Source organism: Centruroides sculpturatus, unplaced genomic scaffold (assembly GCF_000671375.1).
Source record: "Centruroides sculpturatus isolate CEXI.00-Female unplaced genomic scaffold, Cexi_2.0 scaffold1889, whole genome shotgun sequence".
NCBI lineage: Eukaryota > Metazoa > Arthropoda > Arachnida > Scorpiones > Buthidae > Centruroides > Centruroides sculpturatus.
Window position 1 is genome coordinate 75,987 of NW_019386049.1, and position 18,239 is coordinate 94,225.

The 18,239-nt window shown below is 34.9% G+C and overlaps 1 protein-coding gene and 1 non-coding gene across 2 annotated transcripts; both read left to right on the forward strand.

Moving 5' to 3' along the window:
- The first annotated feature begins 12,028 nt into the window (after positions 1 to 12,028).
- LOC111613322 (glutamate-gated chloride channel-like) lies at positions 12,029 to 14,773 on the forward strand. Its single transcript, XM_023354675.1, has 9 exons — positions 12,029 to 12,121; positions 12,709 to 12,821; positions 12,892 to 12,959; positions 13,028 to 13,257; positions 13,328 to 13,410; positions 13,486 to 13,623; positions 13,902 to 14,162; positions 14,242 to 14,396; positions 14,468 to 14,773. The coding sequence occupies exons 1-9, from the start codon at positions 12,051 to 12,053 to the stop codon at positions 14,702 to 14,704; spliced, it is 1,356 nt and encodes a 451-aa protein (XP_023210443.1). The 5' UTR covers positions 12,029 to 12,050; the 3' UTR covers positions 14,705 to 14,773.
- Positions 14,774 to 17,429: 2,656 nt separating this feature from the next.
- Trnak-uuu lies at positions 17,430 to 17,502 on the forward strand. Its single transcript has one exon. It is a non-coding gene; the product is annotated as a tRNA-Lys (tRNA).
- The last annotated feature ends 737 nt before the right edge of the window (positions 17,503 to 18,239 follow it).

Genomic DNA, 18,239 nt, shown 5'->3' on the forward strand with positions numbered 1-18,239 from the left:
TCCTTTGCTCTTCTCGAACACTGTTCGGGAAGAAAGACTGTGGTCTGCGGGGAGAAACACTGTCGGGAGAAACACTGTCGGGAAGAAAGACAAGGTCTGCGGCCGAAGGCCTTCCCCAAGTGCGCGTTGCGTTGTATCCTCCCGGAGTCGGAATTATCCGACGTTACACTCTGGGTCCGTCGCACTTGGCCAAGGTCTTCGGCCGCAGACCTTGCTGTGAAGAATGTAGAAAGTGACAGCTAGTCCGAGTTGACACTTTCTGTTTTGGTCTCGTTCTGTCTCTTCGTCCGCCACGGGGACGCTACTACCTTGCAGAAGTCGGAACGGGGAGGAATCGGAGGACAGAGCCGTCCGAGTCTCGGGACCGTAGTGTCCATGGTTTTGTTGCTGCGGACGGATGCGACATTCTTACCGGATTAGAAACTTTTCACCCGGATTCGACACCTTTTCTTGAACGTGACACTCGGTCGACGGCAACGGATTTGACTCCCGATTTTGACCACCCGAACGTGACTCATTTACTCACCGGACGCGACATTCGGCCGACCTTTGTTTCCAAACAGCTGTTATAGAACTGAGCTTCCGGTTAGGGTAGGTTAGGTTTGTCTAGGTTAGGCTAGGTCAGGTCCTTTGCTCTTCTCGAACACTGTTCGGGAAGAAAGACTGTCCGGTATACATAATAATGTTGACCTTAGATAATAAATGAACTTCTCGTTTTGTCGCTGTCTTTGTGTTTTGTAGGAACGTTTGGGAGGGAGACAACTTTACCACGAGGAGGACAAAGCGGCCGTTTATCATACGAGTGAATATTTCCAGAAATCTCCGATAGTGACAATTTGTTTCGTTTTCTTTTTTTACACACCTTATTCTCGTATCGTAATTGACTGTTTTTCTGTTTTTAGACATGCCAAAAGATGTTCTTCGATCACACACACAACATCACTGTACACGAAGATATACACCGTTTAACATTTACTCGGATTCTCGCACTCACGCACTTACACGTCAAGCGTCTCGTTCTCTGTAATTCGACAAAATGAAATTCGCTTCCCACAAATCCAACCCCTGGGTCTTCGTCCCGGGAAGTGGAAACGCCAATTTTTAAGATTAAAAGACTTTAAATTGGCGGCCGAAGGGGCTCTGGTAATCACAACTTTCATCGATTAAATGGAATTTCATACATAAGCATCAATAATCGTTTTCTGATGAACTTTTGAATCGACCACTGACTTTGTCACAAGCTGCATTTGCATGATTTACTCTTTCAAAACAATTAAAATTTGCATCAAAATAGCTACATTTTGAACTGTGTCGTGTCAAAACGCCAGCTGCGGTAAAATATGACACTTATTTATTTATATCAGATTATTTATCAATAGTAACAACAGTAAAAGAAAAGAAAAAAAACTAAAATATAATCAGTTATAACATGAATTAATAATATGTTTGATAATCATAATTATTTACAATAGTTTTTATTATTACATATGTAAAAAAATTGAGCCGGCAACTTTTTATTAACTTATTCTACGCTATGGACATGAAGACCTTTCTAGCAAGCTTTTTATGGATTCGAATAGGATCACAATGAAGCAGCGGGTGGTGAGGGATGGAGTCCGGAAAATTTCTTGGGTTTTTCGACCAATAAAATAAGATCCCAGGTCCTAGAGCGGTAGACTTTCCTTTTTAGCTGCTCGGCCATTCAGTCGTTAATGGACCGTACAACTGGCAGGTATTGGTATATCCAGAAACAATGAAATATTTGAAGCCCGCGCGCGTTGTGGTATAACATCGATTCTTGTTTTTAAGAGCCGGAATTTATACTGGAATTTTTTTACCATTTATGTAAAAATTATATAAATTCATATATAAATAAGTAAAATTGCAACATAAAATAAGTTTCCAAGTTGCATGTACTTATGTGCGACACGACGATAAGTGCTAATTTTGATTTTCATGAACACTATAATGGAGCAAAACGATGCAACCGTAAAAAATTGCATTATGTAGATATGCTGTTATTAGTACTAAGCCATCGTAGCTGGTCATGTTATATCATTATTAAACCACTTCTTGCCCGATTATATCTGTTATATATATTATACTATTGTATTTAAATTTACGAGTTATGATATACATAAATGTTATATCATAGTAACTGATCGTTTCACAGTTATATGAGCAACAGATGAATAAGAACTATACGTCATGTTTGGTAATTTCTTCAGTGATTGACAGCTTCTTAATTATTGCTTTATTAATGGTTTCAATTTTTATTTATGCACTTTACATTTAATATATACTTAGGAAATAAATAAATAATAAAGCAAATCGTAAAAACTTTTTTCTTTTAATAAAATGAGTACTCGTGGGTTAAGAAACAGAACATTTTGGTAGCTTATTTTTGTTAACAATAAACCATTGTTTTGCAGCTAGGCCAAATGCTTCAGCTTGTAAAATTGCTATAAATTTATATTATCTAACTTACATCGAATGCTTAATTTATATACTTTTATTTATCAATTACTATTAATTATTTATATTTAAACTATCCTATCAATAAGTTAATTATAAACTTCTAAGAAACAAAAATTTATAGATTCATTCGGCATCGCTCTGTAATCGGGATCCTGAAATTTTACTCGTGGGTAAATCAGTTCGCAATTTTTCGAAGTAAAATAGGTTATTTCAAAGGAGGACACCGAATTAATCTTCTGATATAGAATTATCATAATAAACAATGCCCGGTTATGTTTGTGTTAATCCCTAGAATCTGCCGTCGTATATCACCGACTCGACCCGGGTATATCTTAAAAAAACAAACCGAGTCGTATCTCTATTAGGGCGATAAATCTCCGGAAGCCATCGGATAATCGTTATTTATGAGTTTTTGTCGTTTTATAGAATTTGAACGACCGAAGAATACTTCTTTATATTTTTGGAGAGAGAAAAGTCGCCGAATTACTTCTAAAGTTTCCACTTTAGATGTTAGCGGGATAATCAAACGTTTTTAACCACACATTTTATTATGAAATTACTTTCAAATTATATCGTTTTATGACGATATTTGACAGTGGAACAAATCTTCCATTTTGCATTTGTTTGATTGTCGAACATCATCGTGGAATAACGTCGAAAAGACAGGAACACGTATGATGTTGCCGTTTAAATCCGCAACCGAGCCGAATCTTTCTTTTTCAGTGGATCGATCTTGGCCTCAAACTACTCCACACCAAATTTCACTGGCACTAGGTAGACACGTAGGGCATAAAAATTTGGAAACACCACAGTCAACATCAGTTAAAGGGAAATTTTTATCAATTATTTTAATTAGACATATTATGTATACATCTAGAGCTGTCGCATGTAGATGTGCAGGTTATTCAATGCACGAGGCATCTAGTAGTAAAGAGGAAGAGCGCCAAAATTTCTTGGACTGGCTTTGCGTAATGTATGACAGAGTTTTTATTTGATCAAAATCGTCACAGGCTTTTTCGAGCTATCCGGAAAAACTGCAGAATATTTGGTATGGGGTGGTTTGGAGCCAGAGACGACCACTGAAAGAAGTTTAGGCTCGATTGCAAATTTAGGTGGTAACACCGTAGGCCATATTAATGTTTCTTGTTCGGTGATAACCGGTTTATTTTATTTTTCCTGTAGCTATGTCTTTTAATTGCACGCTAAAAGTTTGAAAGGTCGCTGCACGATACTTCCCTAACAATCATCCAGGTCCCGTGGACATACATAATTTATCCTTCAAGTCTTGATCTTATTAGGATGTACAGTATATTAGATGTAATTGTACCTGTATATCCACAAAGCGTCCAATATGGGACCACGAATACGAGATACAATTATGTACCGGTACATCAAACGTAAGTTCCAGCAAGATCAAGACATTTCAGAATATGGATCTCCATGATACATGGGTGATTGTTATGGTTCTTAATAAAAGGTATTTTGTTTTATTTACATGTCTTTATTTAGTATCGTTCCATCGTATTTTACACAAATATTCACAAAGGTTAAATTAATTCTTAGTAGACAATCGGCAACAAACAATTTAAAACTCTATATTTCGAGAGAAAATAATTATACAGTAGAGCGTCGATTATCCGAAAGTCAATCATCCGAAAGAATTCCAGTCGACAAATTTAAATTTTTGCCAATGATGTGGCACTGCAATCTTTGGCTATGTCTTGGGCTACTCAAATATTTTACGTTTTTGATACTAAATAACTTCTGAAGTATAATTTTTTATTGTTTTCATATTTTTTAATATATTTATTTTGTTTGTACAAAATAAAAAAATAATTTTTAACGATACAATAGTTTTCGTTATGCTTAACATCGACGAAAATTCAACGCGAAGCGACACGCAACGGAGAAAAATGTCAAGATGGGATAAATTAATATATTTTTTCATACACAATCGGTTATCCGAAACATCGATCTTCCGAACAACCCCAGTCCCCAATTGATTCGGATAATCTACTCTACTGTATTTTAAAAAAAATATCGAAATAATAATAATAGGTCTTTAAGTAATTACTTTCAAAGTATTCGCGCTTATTTAAGTCGGATGCGATAAACTAAAACAATTCGTTTGTTGAAATTAACTTATATAGTCATTTGAAAAAAATTTGTGGGATTTTGCGAATATTTCTATAAAATACGATAGAACCAGTTCGTAGAAAAGTATATAAAAAAGAAGAAAGTTAAATTTTCCGGAAACGTAAACGGAAAAAAATCCAGCAACGAGTTGCTTAACTTTTCCAGCGACGCACAGTGGGGCCAAATCCCAAAAAGCTGGCCAAAAGTCAAAAGCGTTATCAATTTGGCTGAAAGTCAGTATTCGAGGGTTTTCGGGATCGCTGATTACGAATCCGAAGTCNGTTAGGGATGGGTTTATAAAAACAATTGTAAATGCTAATAACGAGTAAAATCGTCATTAAGTCTGACTCTACTCGAGATATGATGCATGACCCCCTTCATCTCTCTATCTCTAGATTTTTTAACCATCAAAATGCATTAATCTAGCGGCTTGATGCTATTAAAATTCGAAAATTTCTGAAATTTTCGATAGAAAGTAGAAGAGTTATTAAGTTTCAAAGTGGGTAAACAAAATCGTATCCCCCACACAACATCCGTATAAGCCTATATATACAGGAACTCCCTTTTGCATTTATCGAAGTTTAAAGGTCCCTTAAGCCCAAAAATATAAATTTCTTGGGGGACTATTTTTTAATTTATCTCCACACTTTTCCTCTGTTATATATAACAAAGCCTGGACAGTAAAAATTGAAATTCGAATTAATTGGTTTGGATTTTTGTTCTGGTTTGCTTTCCCTTTGCGAAAAAAAAAACTGAACTTAGCACACTATTAATATCAATAGAAGTGCAGTGGTGACAGAACATTTTGCTTTTAATATATATACATACAGGATATATACAGATTTAACGATTGTATTTTTATTGGGTTGCACTTTGAAAAAATTGTATACCTATAAATTCTCACTGTCGTCCGTCCGTCCGTCTGTCATTCCTTAATCTCGAAAACGGAGTAAGATAGATAAAAAACGAGACCAGATATGAAAACCTTATAGTCAGGAGGCCCCGATTTTACTTTAGCACTTGTATAGTTTCGGACGCAATCCGAAATTAAACTATAACACCTCGCATCTCAAATCTGCATTGGCACATTCATACATCACTAGGTTCAGTAGATTTTATTGCAAAAATCCAAATTTTTATTGGCCTAGAATCCTAGAATTCCGAAACTAGAAGAGTCTGGAACGGTTCCGACGGTTCATCTTTAGTTATTAAATATACTCATTTATGTCGAAGTTGGACAGAATCCGATAGAAACTTTCCCTCCGTGATCACCTCATAATCCGGATGAAGATTCATCAGGAGAATCAGTCAAGACTGGGGATTAGAAGACTGTCTACCTTTGATATTAGTAGGTAGGAAATGTTTTGAACTAGGCCTGATGACCTGTCACGGATCCACTTCTGGAGAGGAGCTCCGCTGCGGGGAACCTTGCAGGTCACTTAGGGGACCTCGGCCGCTTCTAGTACTCTGCCGATTTTAACTGCCTAGCAGCCTCGGCTTGTGCAGAGTATATCCCACGAGAAGATGGAAATTGAATTTCCCTAAGCTTTCTCATCCCAAACTAAGTGATACGAAAAAGGCTGCAGTTGACATATTATTGGATGGAAGTAGGTCTACGTGGAAGAGGTGCTTTTGTCTACGCTCGACGACCTACTATGAATCTCATTTTGGATGGGTAGAAGTTACCTGAAAAAAATACGCTGTGGAAACCTTACTGAGTTCGCCCAACTTTTCCACCTACGCGTGTCACGTATCCGTATGAGACATTGAATCCCAATGCAGCATATGGAGAGGTGATGCTCCATGAGCCGATGGTAATTAAAGTCACCTACGCTTTCGCATTCCCTAAAAATTAATAATGCAATTACTGTCATATGTGTTTCTTTATGAGTGGATACTGCCCTAAAAATCTGTTAGATAGTGTATAACGGTAAATGCATAACCAAACGGATATACACGCGACATATGTAAGATATCCATAAGTAGGCACAATTAATCCAATACTGGAATAGTTATTATAACATCCGTTGACGAAGTTATTAATTCGAGAATAGTGGTTCAATGTCAAATTATTTATTGGCGTTTTCGTTTTTAATCGATATAACATTAATCTATTGTAAAACTTTACGGCGAATAACATTTTATCTCAACTAATTCAGTACGTTTCAAATTTTTTACGATATTACGTAAAACAAAATGTTGACCGCACACAAAGATATTAAAGATCGGTATGACGTCATTCGCGATTGACCCTGGATCCGTAAACGACATTTGTCTGAATCGAAGGACATGGTTTCTCGTAGATATCCCGGATTATATCTGGGATCGTGGGATATTTTCCGGATCGAACAGATTTATTTCGATTATCAGTTTAACGAACGCCACTCCGAATTCAAATAAATGTTTTAAGAAAAATAATAACGCATCGATCCTAAAACAAAATTATTAGAAAGAAGATGATAAATGTTTTTTTTTTCTTAATTAGTGTATTAATTAATGATAAAAAGTTCTTTAATAAAATCACCTGTAGATTCTTCTGTAATTATGTAATAATAAACAATCGAAAATGTTTAAATTTCTTTATTCTATTGTTTACTTTCAAATCTACCTAACGTTTTTATAAATGCAAATTAAGTAAATTTAATTAATAACAGCATCTAAAATGCAAATCTTTGAACTATACGAGGTACAATACATGTACTGTACTGTACACAGAGAAAGATAAACTTAGAAATTGTGTGTTTATTCCCAGATATGAAGTTGTATACTCTAACAGTGGTTAAAACACTGGTCGTGGGTTGGTGGTTCGGCCACGGGTATGCCACGTTGGAATTATCCGGGCTTCACGTGTGTAACACAAATATAGAAATTATTATCCCTAAGGGGGCATCCCCACATGACAGATAGCCCACTTGTTTCGTTACCTTATTCCATCAGTAACGTATCGTTTAATAGATAAATTAATTAGTGCGTTAATAAAATTAATTAACATTTAACACAATTTATTACGGAAGATTTATGTTTTGAGTAACAAAATGATTAAAAAATTGCATAATAAAATTTGTTTCCTTTAGAGAGAGGAGAGAGAGAGAGAAATTAAATTACAAATCTATATAAACAATTGCAAATGACGTTTGGAAGAAAAGACAATATTATGTTTACCAAAATTTTAAAATAATGACAACAGATTGTTGAATTTGAAGACTAGAAATAGATAAAATCTCTTTATCTATTTTCGAACAATTACATTATTTAGAAAATTATTTGCTTCTTATCGAACGATTCGTCCTTACCTTCCAAATATCGACTTTTGATTTGAAACGAAAACTTTAGATTCAAATAAAATCAGCTTTTACTCCATCTTATTTACGTTTGATATAAAGAAAATTATGTCGTTAAAATATTCTGTAGAATAATAATGCATCGTCGACATCTTTGAAATAAATTATATCGTATCTCGATTAAATTTTCAGAAGATACTTTTTCGTCAAGAGAAATTAATCTGGTCACTTTTACAAGTTATTGCTTTTAATACGAAGTCGAAAATTCTTTTGTCCCACAAATAGTTTAATGTAAAAACGGAATGGCATTATTATAAACAATAAATATGGCTGTAGAATGTGATGAAAGTGATTCACGCTTACAGAGTTATCTAGATTCGACTCCCAGTAAAAATACTGTTTTTCTTCCCAATGTTTTCTTAATACTTAAACTGTAAAAGAGCTCATTAGATGGAAATTACGCAAGAAATAATATCGCGAAATAAAGTAAAACACAAATACATCGATAATAATATCGATAACGAAAATCTCGAAAAGTTTGCTATTGCTAAGTACGCATTGATACGATGATAGAAATCTTTGATAAATTATTTGAGTGAAATAATATACTGACCTGTCTATTATTTCGTACCTAAGAGGTTCCTTACCTGAATTATACACATCGAAACGTGTTTTAGAAACCGCTTACGTATGCGAATGCTAAAAATGCGATAAGAGGACAGTGACGCGACGAAAACCAGGGTGATTGTCACCACTTTCAGACAGTGCAAGAGGTTTATTTCGTTCTCTCAAGTGGGCGAATATCGCTTTTCTGAAATAACCGAATATCCCGAATATTTTGTGAACTTATTATAAGAAATGAAACTTCAAACTTTTAATTTTTACTTCGATTTTAAGTAGCTTTTTTTTTAAGGTAGTCTTATCTCGACTACAATAAATTAATAAATATTTAATTGTTCTCATTCTTACTTATTGCAGGTTTTTATTTAAGAAAACGTTTAGGATCTAATCTGCTTTCTTTCTTGTCATCAATTAAACCAGAGGTACTGTAGTGTCTCTGTATTCAGTGGCATATACAAGGGGATATCATTGACACATACAAAAAAAAATTAAAATTAATTGTTTTAACTCCAAAGCGTATAATTACGATGGCAAATATGTTTATCGAATCATCCCCAATGCAGTCTTAGTGTACGTGTTAATAAAACTTACTTAATCATTCAAATATTTTTACTTTCCCGACTGCTGTATATAACAGAGGAAAAGTATGGCGATCGATTAAAAAATGAACCCCCCCCGAGACTTTTACATTTTTTGGCTCAAGACACCTTGAACGTGAAGAAATGCAAAAACTTCGGGAGTAATTTCTGTATGTATAGATGTTAGTGTGTGCGTGTGGGGGCCCGATTTTGTTCACCCTGTTTGAAGATTAATAACTCCTGTATATTTTGTCGAAAATTTCTGAAATTTTGTAGGGAGGATTATTTATTAGGAGGATCGATGCTATTTAATTTTGGTGGGAAAAGGTCAAGGGGGTGGGAAGATAAAGAGAGTCGTATGTATCTCCAGTAAGGTCACAATTAATGACGATTTGTTATTCGCATTTACAATTCTCTTTACAACGCTTATTCCTACCCACAAAATTAAGCCTTTTGCCATTTTATAATAGTTAAAAATATTCGAGGTTTCGATGAACGAACACTTTCTTGTAATGGAGGAAATATTCTTTTCTCTGTATCAAATATTACTAGATATTATTGTGGTTCTTAGTTACAATTATAGTTAACGAGCATTAGTTGCAGTCAAAAGTGAAAATACCTTCTAAATGTAAAATTTTGCCTATTACAGTATTTCGATTTACCCTTGAAGGAAGATTTTACTTTTCGCGTAATTTTTCTGGCTGTTTCCACGAAAAAGCTATCTTAATTTAAAATCCTTTATAATTATTTCTTTTCTCTAACGTAGTTTCATTCGTACTCGCGAAATATCAGGAATTTGGCTACTTGATAAATTAAATGTAGTTATAATTAAGCTCGTTAACTCCAGAAGAGTTGATTCCGGGAATTTTCCATTACAGGTATAAAAAGTTTTCGGAGATTCGACGGTTTTTACTGTCACCTGTTCTTTAGTCGGTTTTAATATATAACCCTCAAAGTTGATCGTCTTGTCCAGTAATTATAAGAAGAATATTTTCAGAAATTATTCGAATACATTGACAAAACTCTACTTTAAAAAAATGCCAATTCTTCATAACATTTTCTAAAATGGCTCTTTTTATACTCGAGAGTCCTTGTTATATGTATCTTATTATTATCTCGACATTTTCTGTGATTCTTCAATAAAAAATATATCTGATAACAAAAATTGTAGTCTTATTATGATACATATGGTGTAATATTGCCGTTTCGTTACATCAAGGTCACGTTGCGTGTTCATACTGCACATTAAGTTTTCAGTAAGCCAATTAAGTAACACAATTTTTATAATCTCTTTCTTTAAAATTGCGTAAAGTGGGATATTTTCCTATTTCAATTATTAAGTTTTCGTCTTTCAGCGTGCTTTCCTCTATTGTTTTCCTCCTGTTGTCCCAGTCTGCGAGAAAAATGATGAGACAATTCCTTCCCTCAAATTTGACTCGGGATCGATTCCAGCGTAACGTCGTTATTGCTCCCGAAATGGCTTCTGGACACATAATAACATCACGTTACATCACTTACGTTACGTTACCTGTACTGTACCTATCTGAACGCAACTTTATAGTGACTGAAACTTATGAGAATCTATTGTAATTAGATCTTTTAAGTAAAAGTTTGGGAAAACTGTAAAAAAAAGAATCGTATAGCGAATTCTTGATACTTAAGTAGTACAGGAAGACTGCTTGCTGCACATATAGCGATTAACAACAAAGTAATTTAGTACAATAAATAGTATTTGAGCATACCAGGTACCATAAAACTTGTATTTTTGAAGACCGGGTGGCAGATAAAGGCGTCAACTCGCTACTCTGAAGGACTTGGAATCGAATCCGGAAGAGCAATTCCAGAAATTTTCACGGGTGGTTTGGCCTGACATGTTCTGGCCAAACCACCCTTCGCTCGCCACTCGGCCATCCCATTGTGGGCCTAGCCAAACTCACAATAAGCTTTAAAAAAAGACCGTCTTATTGCCCACAATGCAAAAAAATGAAAAATAAAAAAGATTTAAGTGAAAAGCAATAACAAAAATAAAAACAAGACTAATGATTACAAACAATAGATGATGTCTAATATTAAATTAAAAGCATTTAAATTCTCTATCTTTATTTAATAACTAACTAATCTTATCATTGCGTAAGTCAGTCCAAAAACACAGTTTACATTTTACATATAGCATGTCTATCATAACGTGATCGTGACATGGCAATATCGAAACAATCGGTAGACCTCTTATACATTTCGAATATGTCAGATCTTTCGACACTTTGCTTTTTCTTTAACGATCTTCCCACGGGAAAAAAATCGATTGTAATTTCTCAGTAATTCGTATAACTCGAGAGCGAACAAATAGGAAAGATCCAACGGCACTCAATTAAAAATTAAAATGACGTTACCAAATTATACCCACTGACGTCATTATTATGTAATTCTTTCCATTGATATTTTTAATTCTTTTCTATTAAGTTTGCTCTCGAAATCTGATCGGAATATTTCCATTTTCTATTATCGTTTATTCTTAATCGGATATATTAACATAAGTGTGTTGGAATGGGTAAATTTTTTCACCGTAAAAGTCCACATACCTCTGGAAAAGAACGCCAGCCAGCAGCTACTTGGAACTGGAGGTATTCTTATTGCATCCACTGTTAAATCCCAATTATAAAACAATAAATCATCGCGTCATTACTTAACTCGCTATCGCCTAACTTAAGCCGTCTTAAACACCCTATCTTAGCTTAACAATCGTTTTGTGTTTACCTTAAGATTACATCATTAGTGTCGTACGCAATAACTCGGGAACGGTTTGAAGAACGAAGATTCCGAATATTCGCTCCTTTCTTAACACAAAAGATAAATAATAGTTGCGCATGCCCCGTCCTAATCTATTAAAGTGATCCTCGGACGATCTTTCCTCACATCGTTTCAGTCAATCGTACGCTTAGGATATTTTTGGCATCGAATGGGCCGGAAGAACGGAGGTGGGCGCTCAACTCTTCTATTGACATTTTGGCTTTTTGCAATGTCTTACAGGTAAGTTATTTTTCTTCCCTGTAAATATCGGAACGAAATACGGTGCACTCTCGCTAAACCGAACTAATTATTATAAGAGAATAATCTATACTATTGGAAAAACAACAAATTTACCATGACTTTTTCAATAGATCTTCACTATTCTATTTTAATTAGCATGTGGTAATGCATAACAAACCGGAGTATTTCTTAGAATTAAATAAATTCAAAATTGTATATAATTTAAGAAGTAATCTTTAATTAAACTTACAAGTTAGGAGGAGAAGAATCATTTGTAACAATACCGAAAGTCTCTGAATTTCGTGTCACTCTCGATACTCCAGAGACCAGAAAATAGACGGGGGATCGCCATACTAAAAATTCGTGATTAAAAATTTTGAGACTAAAGCAATGAGATATGCATTGTCTTTTAAGAATGCCAGTTGTTTTGTAATCGCAATAATAATAATCCGCGACACGGCATAATTCGGTACTCCGAATCTCGGACATTATGGAAGCAAATTAAATTATAAAATTTATTTTATAAATCAAATATTGATATGTTATTATACCGAAAGTATATTTATATCTGGTTTCTTCTACAAAAGACGTTCGAGTGCCGAAGACGATATATCGGAATTAAATTACGAGAAGATCTTTGATAAGATATCCTGCGAAAATGGACGTTATAACTGCAAAACCAGGCCTTTCATAGGAAAAGGTATACGTTTTCCGATAGAAATTGTCGCTTGTTTGCATTCGAATGAGTAAATATTAAATTTCGTTTGTAGACATACCCGTAAAAGTTAACACCAGTATATTTCTGTACAGCATGACGTCCGTCAACGAACTGCACACAGTGAGTATATCTATCGTTTGTAGATTAGAAAGACTGAACGGTGCGATGATAATTTATCTATTTTGTAGGAATATACTATCCAGATGTTGTATCGTCAAAGATGGCAAGATCCTAGATTAGATTTCAGTAACATCTCCGACATTCGACGAATCGTCGGAGATCACTGGCATGCCAAACGGATTTGGATACCATCGGTCCACGTAGTTAACAATAAAGAAATTGGATCTCTTTCTAGGATAACCGAAGGAGCCGTTTTGGTGCATATTTATAGAAATGGTACAGTAGTCATGAGCAATAGGTATGTTTTCGTCGGAACCATTCGCTTTTCTTCAAAATCCCTTTTTATAGATAATTATTTATTTTGATAGGGTTCACATGAGACCTTTATGCAAAATGGAATTTTACAGATATCCGTTAGATAAACAAGTCTGTACTCTAGAAATTGAAAGTAGTAAGTACGTCTTCTGTTTTTATTTTATATGGAAGAAACGATCACTCCTTTAAATAATGTATGTGTAAATTTTAGGTACACTTTCTCCTTATCATCTCACATTGCATTGGGAAGCTGTGGATCCTATTCTCTTAAGCAATCATTTTTATGTGACGGGCTATGATCTAACCAATTATTCTACGACAGCGACTCAAGTCAAATATCGGCATACAGGTATCTTTAGAAATTATTAATTAATGCTATAAAAGCTTTAATATTTAGTTTCTGGAAGTAACTATTATCGAGTTACCAAAAACTTGTTTGTGCCTCTCGAATTTTATTCTGGCATTCGAAATTCAATTATTTAGTTTTCGTTAAAGACAATACACGAAACCAAATTTAAATCTATGTTGCCTCCGTAAAGAAATCGATAATAACTAGACAATTCTCCTCAATATATATATTGTATACACTATAAGATCTTTATATGTGTATACTACTGTCTTTTTTAGGTAATTTTAGTAAGATAATAGTGGAGTTTCAACTGCAAAGGGAGTTCGGACACTTTTTGTTGGATATTTATATCCCAGGAATGTTGTTCGTGGTGACCAGTTGGACTTCTTTTTGGGTGGAGATTCCCGCTGCACCTGCTAGAGTCACTCTGGGCATCACCACCATGTTGACGCTCATCACCAGTGAAAAGTCGGTGAGGGAGAAGTTACCGAAAATGTCTTACGTACACGCGCTAGATATATGGAACGTCGTCTGCACCGGTAAGATTTCGTCTACAACTAAGTGATTTACATAGAAAGGAAGCAACATCCTTAAAATAAACAAAAATATTTTTTCCAGCGTTTATATTTGCCTCTCTGGTAGAATATGCCATGGTTAATTATATCTATCACAAAGATAAACGAAGGAAACAAGGAGGAATGAAAAGAGTGGATAGCTCTGCGACATTCGCATCGATGGACACGGATACAACTTCTGTATTTAGTATCTTTAAGGTGAGTTTGGATTCCGAATTAATGTATAGTATCGCTTTGAGATTGTTAATTTATGCCATTTGTCTTATTAGAATGTGTTCAAGAGCGAACAAAAAGAAAGTTCCCCAGGATTGCCAACCAGTATCTCTCTGCACGACTTCCAATCGTTGACTAATCAACCTTCCCCAGAGATCGGGTGCGGTCCTTGGCCCTTGCCCAAACTCAGACCTCAAGACATAGCCAACGGCATCGACAGAAAATGTAGAATTATTTTTCCAGTTGGTTTCCTCATGTTCAACATTGTCTACTGGACCGTCTTGTGGGTTTGAATGTGAAAAATCTTTTACCTATCGAAATTCACAAATGTATTTGTCAAATCTGCAATTAAATTATTGAGTAGGGTGCATTTATTATTTAGGTGGTATCCATCTAAAAATATAAATATCATAATGTATTATATTTTGTTTTGTAATTATTTTAAAATAAATTATTTAAATAAATTTTAAGTGTTTTTAATGATTTTACTATTTTCCTGGTCTGGATAAACGCTTATCAGTCCCATGTCTATCAAAAATCAAAATAAAAATCTTTATTTTCACCTGGTTTTTTTGTTATTTGTTTTGACTTTTGACTAAGATTTTCTCTCATTGCTAATCAGAAACTTCACCAGTATAATAAGTATTATTAATAAACAAAGTCCAAGTAGACAACATATACACAGAAATGCAAAAAGTAAGGACAAAGAGATAAAAAGAATTAAAATGAACTTTATTGTATTTGCATAGAAAACTTTGTGAAAGTCTGATGAACATAAATGTAGTTTACAGCATAGATAATGATCATACAGATGGAAAAATAACTATATTACCAATGGAAGATGAAAATCGTACGTTGTATTTAAAGCAATCAGTCCTGGGTAAGATGTCGCTATCATCGACAGTCGTCATAAATCGTCATCAAAACCTTGTTACGTAGCTTATTTGCAGCCTCACTGACGTTACTGTTTTGTAATTGTAAAGTTTGTCTCAAGTCTGGCTTGTATTTGTCCATGATTAAAATTTCAAATTAAATTTTAATTTAAACAAGTCCAGATGTAGTCATTATCTCACTTACAAAGAAGGACAGTAGGCTAATATTTATGTTAAATTAGTTTTGCAAATTCTTTTTAAATGACACAATGATCTGTATTGATCAGATCTAATCTTTTTAACTGTTGTAATTACGATAAAAGAAATGCACTGTTTATTGAATGTAGTGAAGTGACGCGTAGTTTAGCGATGACTTTGACTTTTATGAGACGGTTAACTTCTCGAAATATAAACCTTATTTTAAATCATTTTTGCGTACAAATAGAATCCATCTCGGTTTAGGTCATGAAGTAAATAGCAGTTTAAAATTCGATCTGTAACACTCTCCCATATGTAAACAGAACTGTATTGTCTGCTTATCATGATTTAGATCGAGATTAGTCGAAGAGCTGTTTTATAGCGACAGAAAGGTTAAAGCGTTCTTTTGTGCATGATTGTGAACACGCTGTATAAAGGAACAAAGTTTCTACACTTTCAGAAAAAATACCATTGAGTTTAACACAAGACTTAAGATATTTTCTATCAATTTTATCTAATAGAATATTGTTAGGGTGTATAAACTCCAGCTGTAATTAAGATACGTAATGGCTTCTGACGTTAAAGCTTAATGGATTACGTTAAATTAGGTGCATGAAACTTTTAACTTCATCCAATTTCGCTCGATGTCGGCTACCTACGGCTCTTATCTCTATTACTTTCACTCTCGTCAAATTGAAATTTCCATTAATAGTACGAACGTTTACTTTTTCGAATTAACTAATGACCAGTCGATCGATCAGACAAGTAATGTGACTTCTTGTCATTTCAAACTGAAAAAGGCAATACATACTTTTCTTTCTTTCAAAAAATAAACAACAATCCTTGCAATTAAGAGGGCCGATATTCGTTTATTTGTGAGTGAATTTCCAGTTGACATACGTTTAAAACCAGAAATCGGGACATTGAGTTAGCATTGTGATAAAAATTGGTGATACCCAGCATTAAGTAGGTAGTGGATACTCTGAAAAGTAACTGAATATCCCTTTACCCGAATATCTCTAAATATCCGTTTTCTTTGCAACAATGCCTTTCTTCACATAACATTTTTTTTGAACTCTTTCCGTCCTGTGGGCACAAAAAGAGAGCTTCTTTTGGCAAGCCCATTAAAGGTTCGGCCAGGTCCACAACTGGGGCTGCCGGGTGGTGAGGGACGGAGCCCGACATATCCGGACGGACAAACTAGTGGCTAGAATGATCTAGTAGTGGCACGTTGGAAGATTTCATCCGGAACTTAACGTATCGTACGATCTTGGTTTATCGCATATCACTTTCAATAAGCCTGTTTTTTAATATTATTATTTGCCGGTATACAAAAGTTTACGTAATGTGTTTCGGACTCGAGAGAAAGTTGTGACTCAATAGAAATTGAGGCGTTGGAATTTGGCATAGTCTGTGTTTTTTTGTAATAGCGAAAGTTCCTGATTTGGAACAGTAAACCTGCGGCGATCGATAGAAGTTATTTGACCAACATGGGCGCAAGTTATGTTATCTCAACATCGACCTTTTAAGGACATCTCGCACCGGTGTAATCTAGAACAGAAATAAGCAGATGAAAAATGTGAACCTCAAATTAGATGAAAATTTCGGAGTTTGCAGATGTAATGAAATGTCAACGTCACTCGAGTGGTTGAGATATTAATACAACGCGCACTGATTGCGAAGCGAACAGACTCCGTTTGCATTCCATTCAGTGGAAAATGTCAGAGGGGAAGTCTTCGTGGGTGTCTATAGAAGTAGCCCACGCGGCAATGCGTAGATGCGTGCTGACGTCGGAAAAATTCGAGGCAATTATGATACGTACCGTATGTGCTTAATTAAGACAGATGTCTGTAATTCGTAGGCTAAAATAAAATTTTTAATTCGAGATACTTATCGATAATGATGCTTAGATACATTATCATGCCGGGAGTACAATCAGTATATAAGAGCCCGGATAGCTCAGTCGGTAGAGCGTTAGGCTTTTAACCTAACGGTCCAGGGTTCGAGTCCCTGTTCGGGCGGCTGCTTTTTTTTTTCTTTTTACCGATCGTGGTTGTGGATTTTTAGAATCGAAACGCATTTTATCAAGAATGCGCATCTAACTATATACGACGAAGACGTGTTTGAATGAAAACTTGAGAATGAGTATTTTGCAACGACACTGACTTCGATATTGCATGTAAGCAAAGCAAATAGCATATTTATTCGGCAGATTATGTATGTGTGTTGATTTTACTGACGGCGCATCTAAGTTTTATCTCGGTGACTATCGTCACTCTTCCACGATTGTTTTTATTTGTAATTCGGTAACACGACGAATCTTGCTGTGGTTAATTTCTTTGAAATTTGCTCCGAAAATCAGAAAATGTCGACAGCGTTCGACCGATGGTTGGGCACAATATTGCACTGTAGAAAATGAAAGTCGTTAGAATGAAAGAAGGCAAGGAAGCCCGGTTAGCTAAGTCGGTAGACCATTAGCTTTTAACTTAACAATCTGGCGGTTCAAGCTTCAGATCAGCCGAGACTTTTTTTGCGTTGTTTGGCACATTTTGGTAATTGCTGAATTTGGTTGAAGGCTTGTCTTTATGAAGCATGTACCAAAAAGCGTTCAACCCGAATGCAAAATAACATATTTAAATTAAGCTATGATCACATTTACAATGACAACATACGTAGCACGAGAAATCAAAAAGTTCCAAAACGGTAATTTTCGTGGCCACTGCTGTAATTTTTAATTAATTGTCGTTTCATCTCGTAC

What these genes read in the sequence shown, in the direction of transcription:
- LOC111613322 (XM_023354675.1), top strand. Translation starts at nt 12,051, where the DNA reads ATGGGCCGGAAGAACGGAGGTGGGCGCTCAACTCTTCTATTGACATTT. An exon ending in CAGGCCTTTCATAGGAAAAG is followed by an intron (nt 12,822 to 12,891) that starts GTATACGTTTTC and finishes TTTCGTTTGTAG; the next exon opens with ACATACCCGTAAAAGTTAAC. An exon ending in TACTCTAGAAATTGAAAGTA is followed by an intron (nt 13,411 to 13,485) that starts GTAAGTACGTCT and finishes TGTAAATTTTAG; the next exon opens with GTACACTTTCTCCTTATCAT.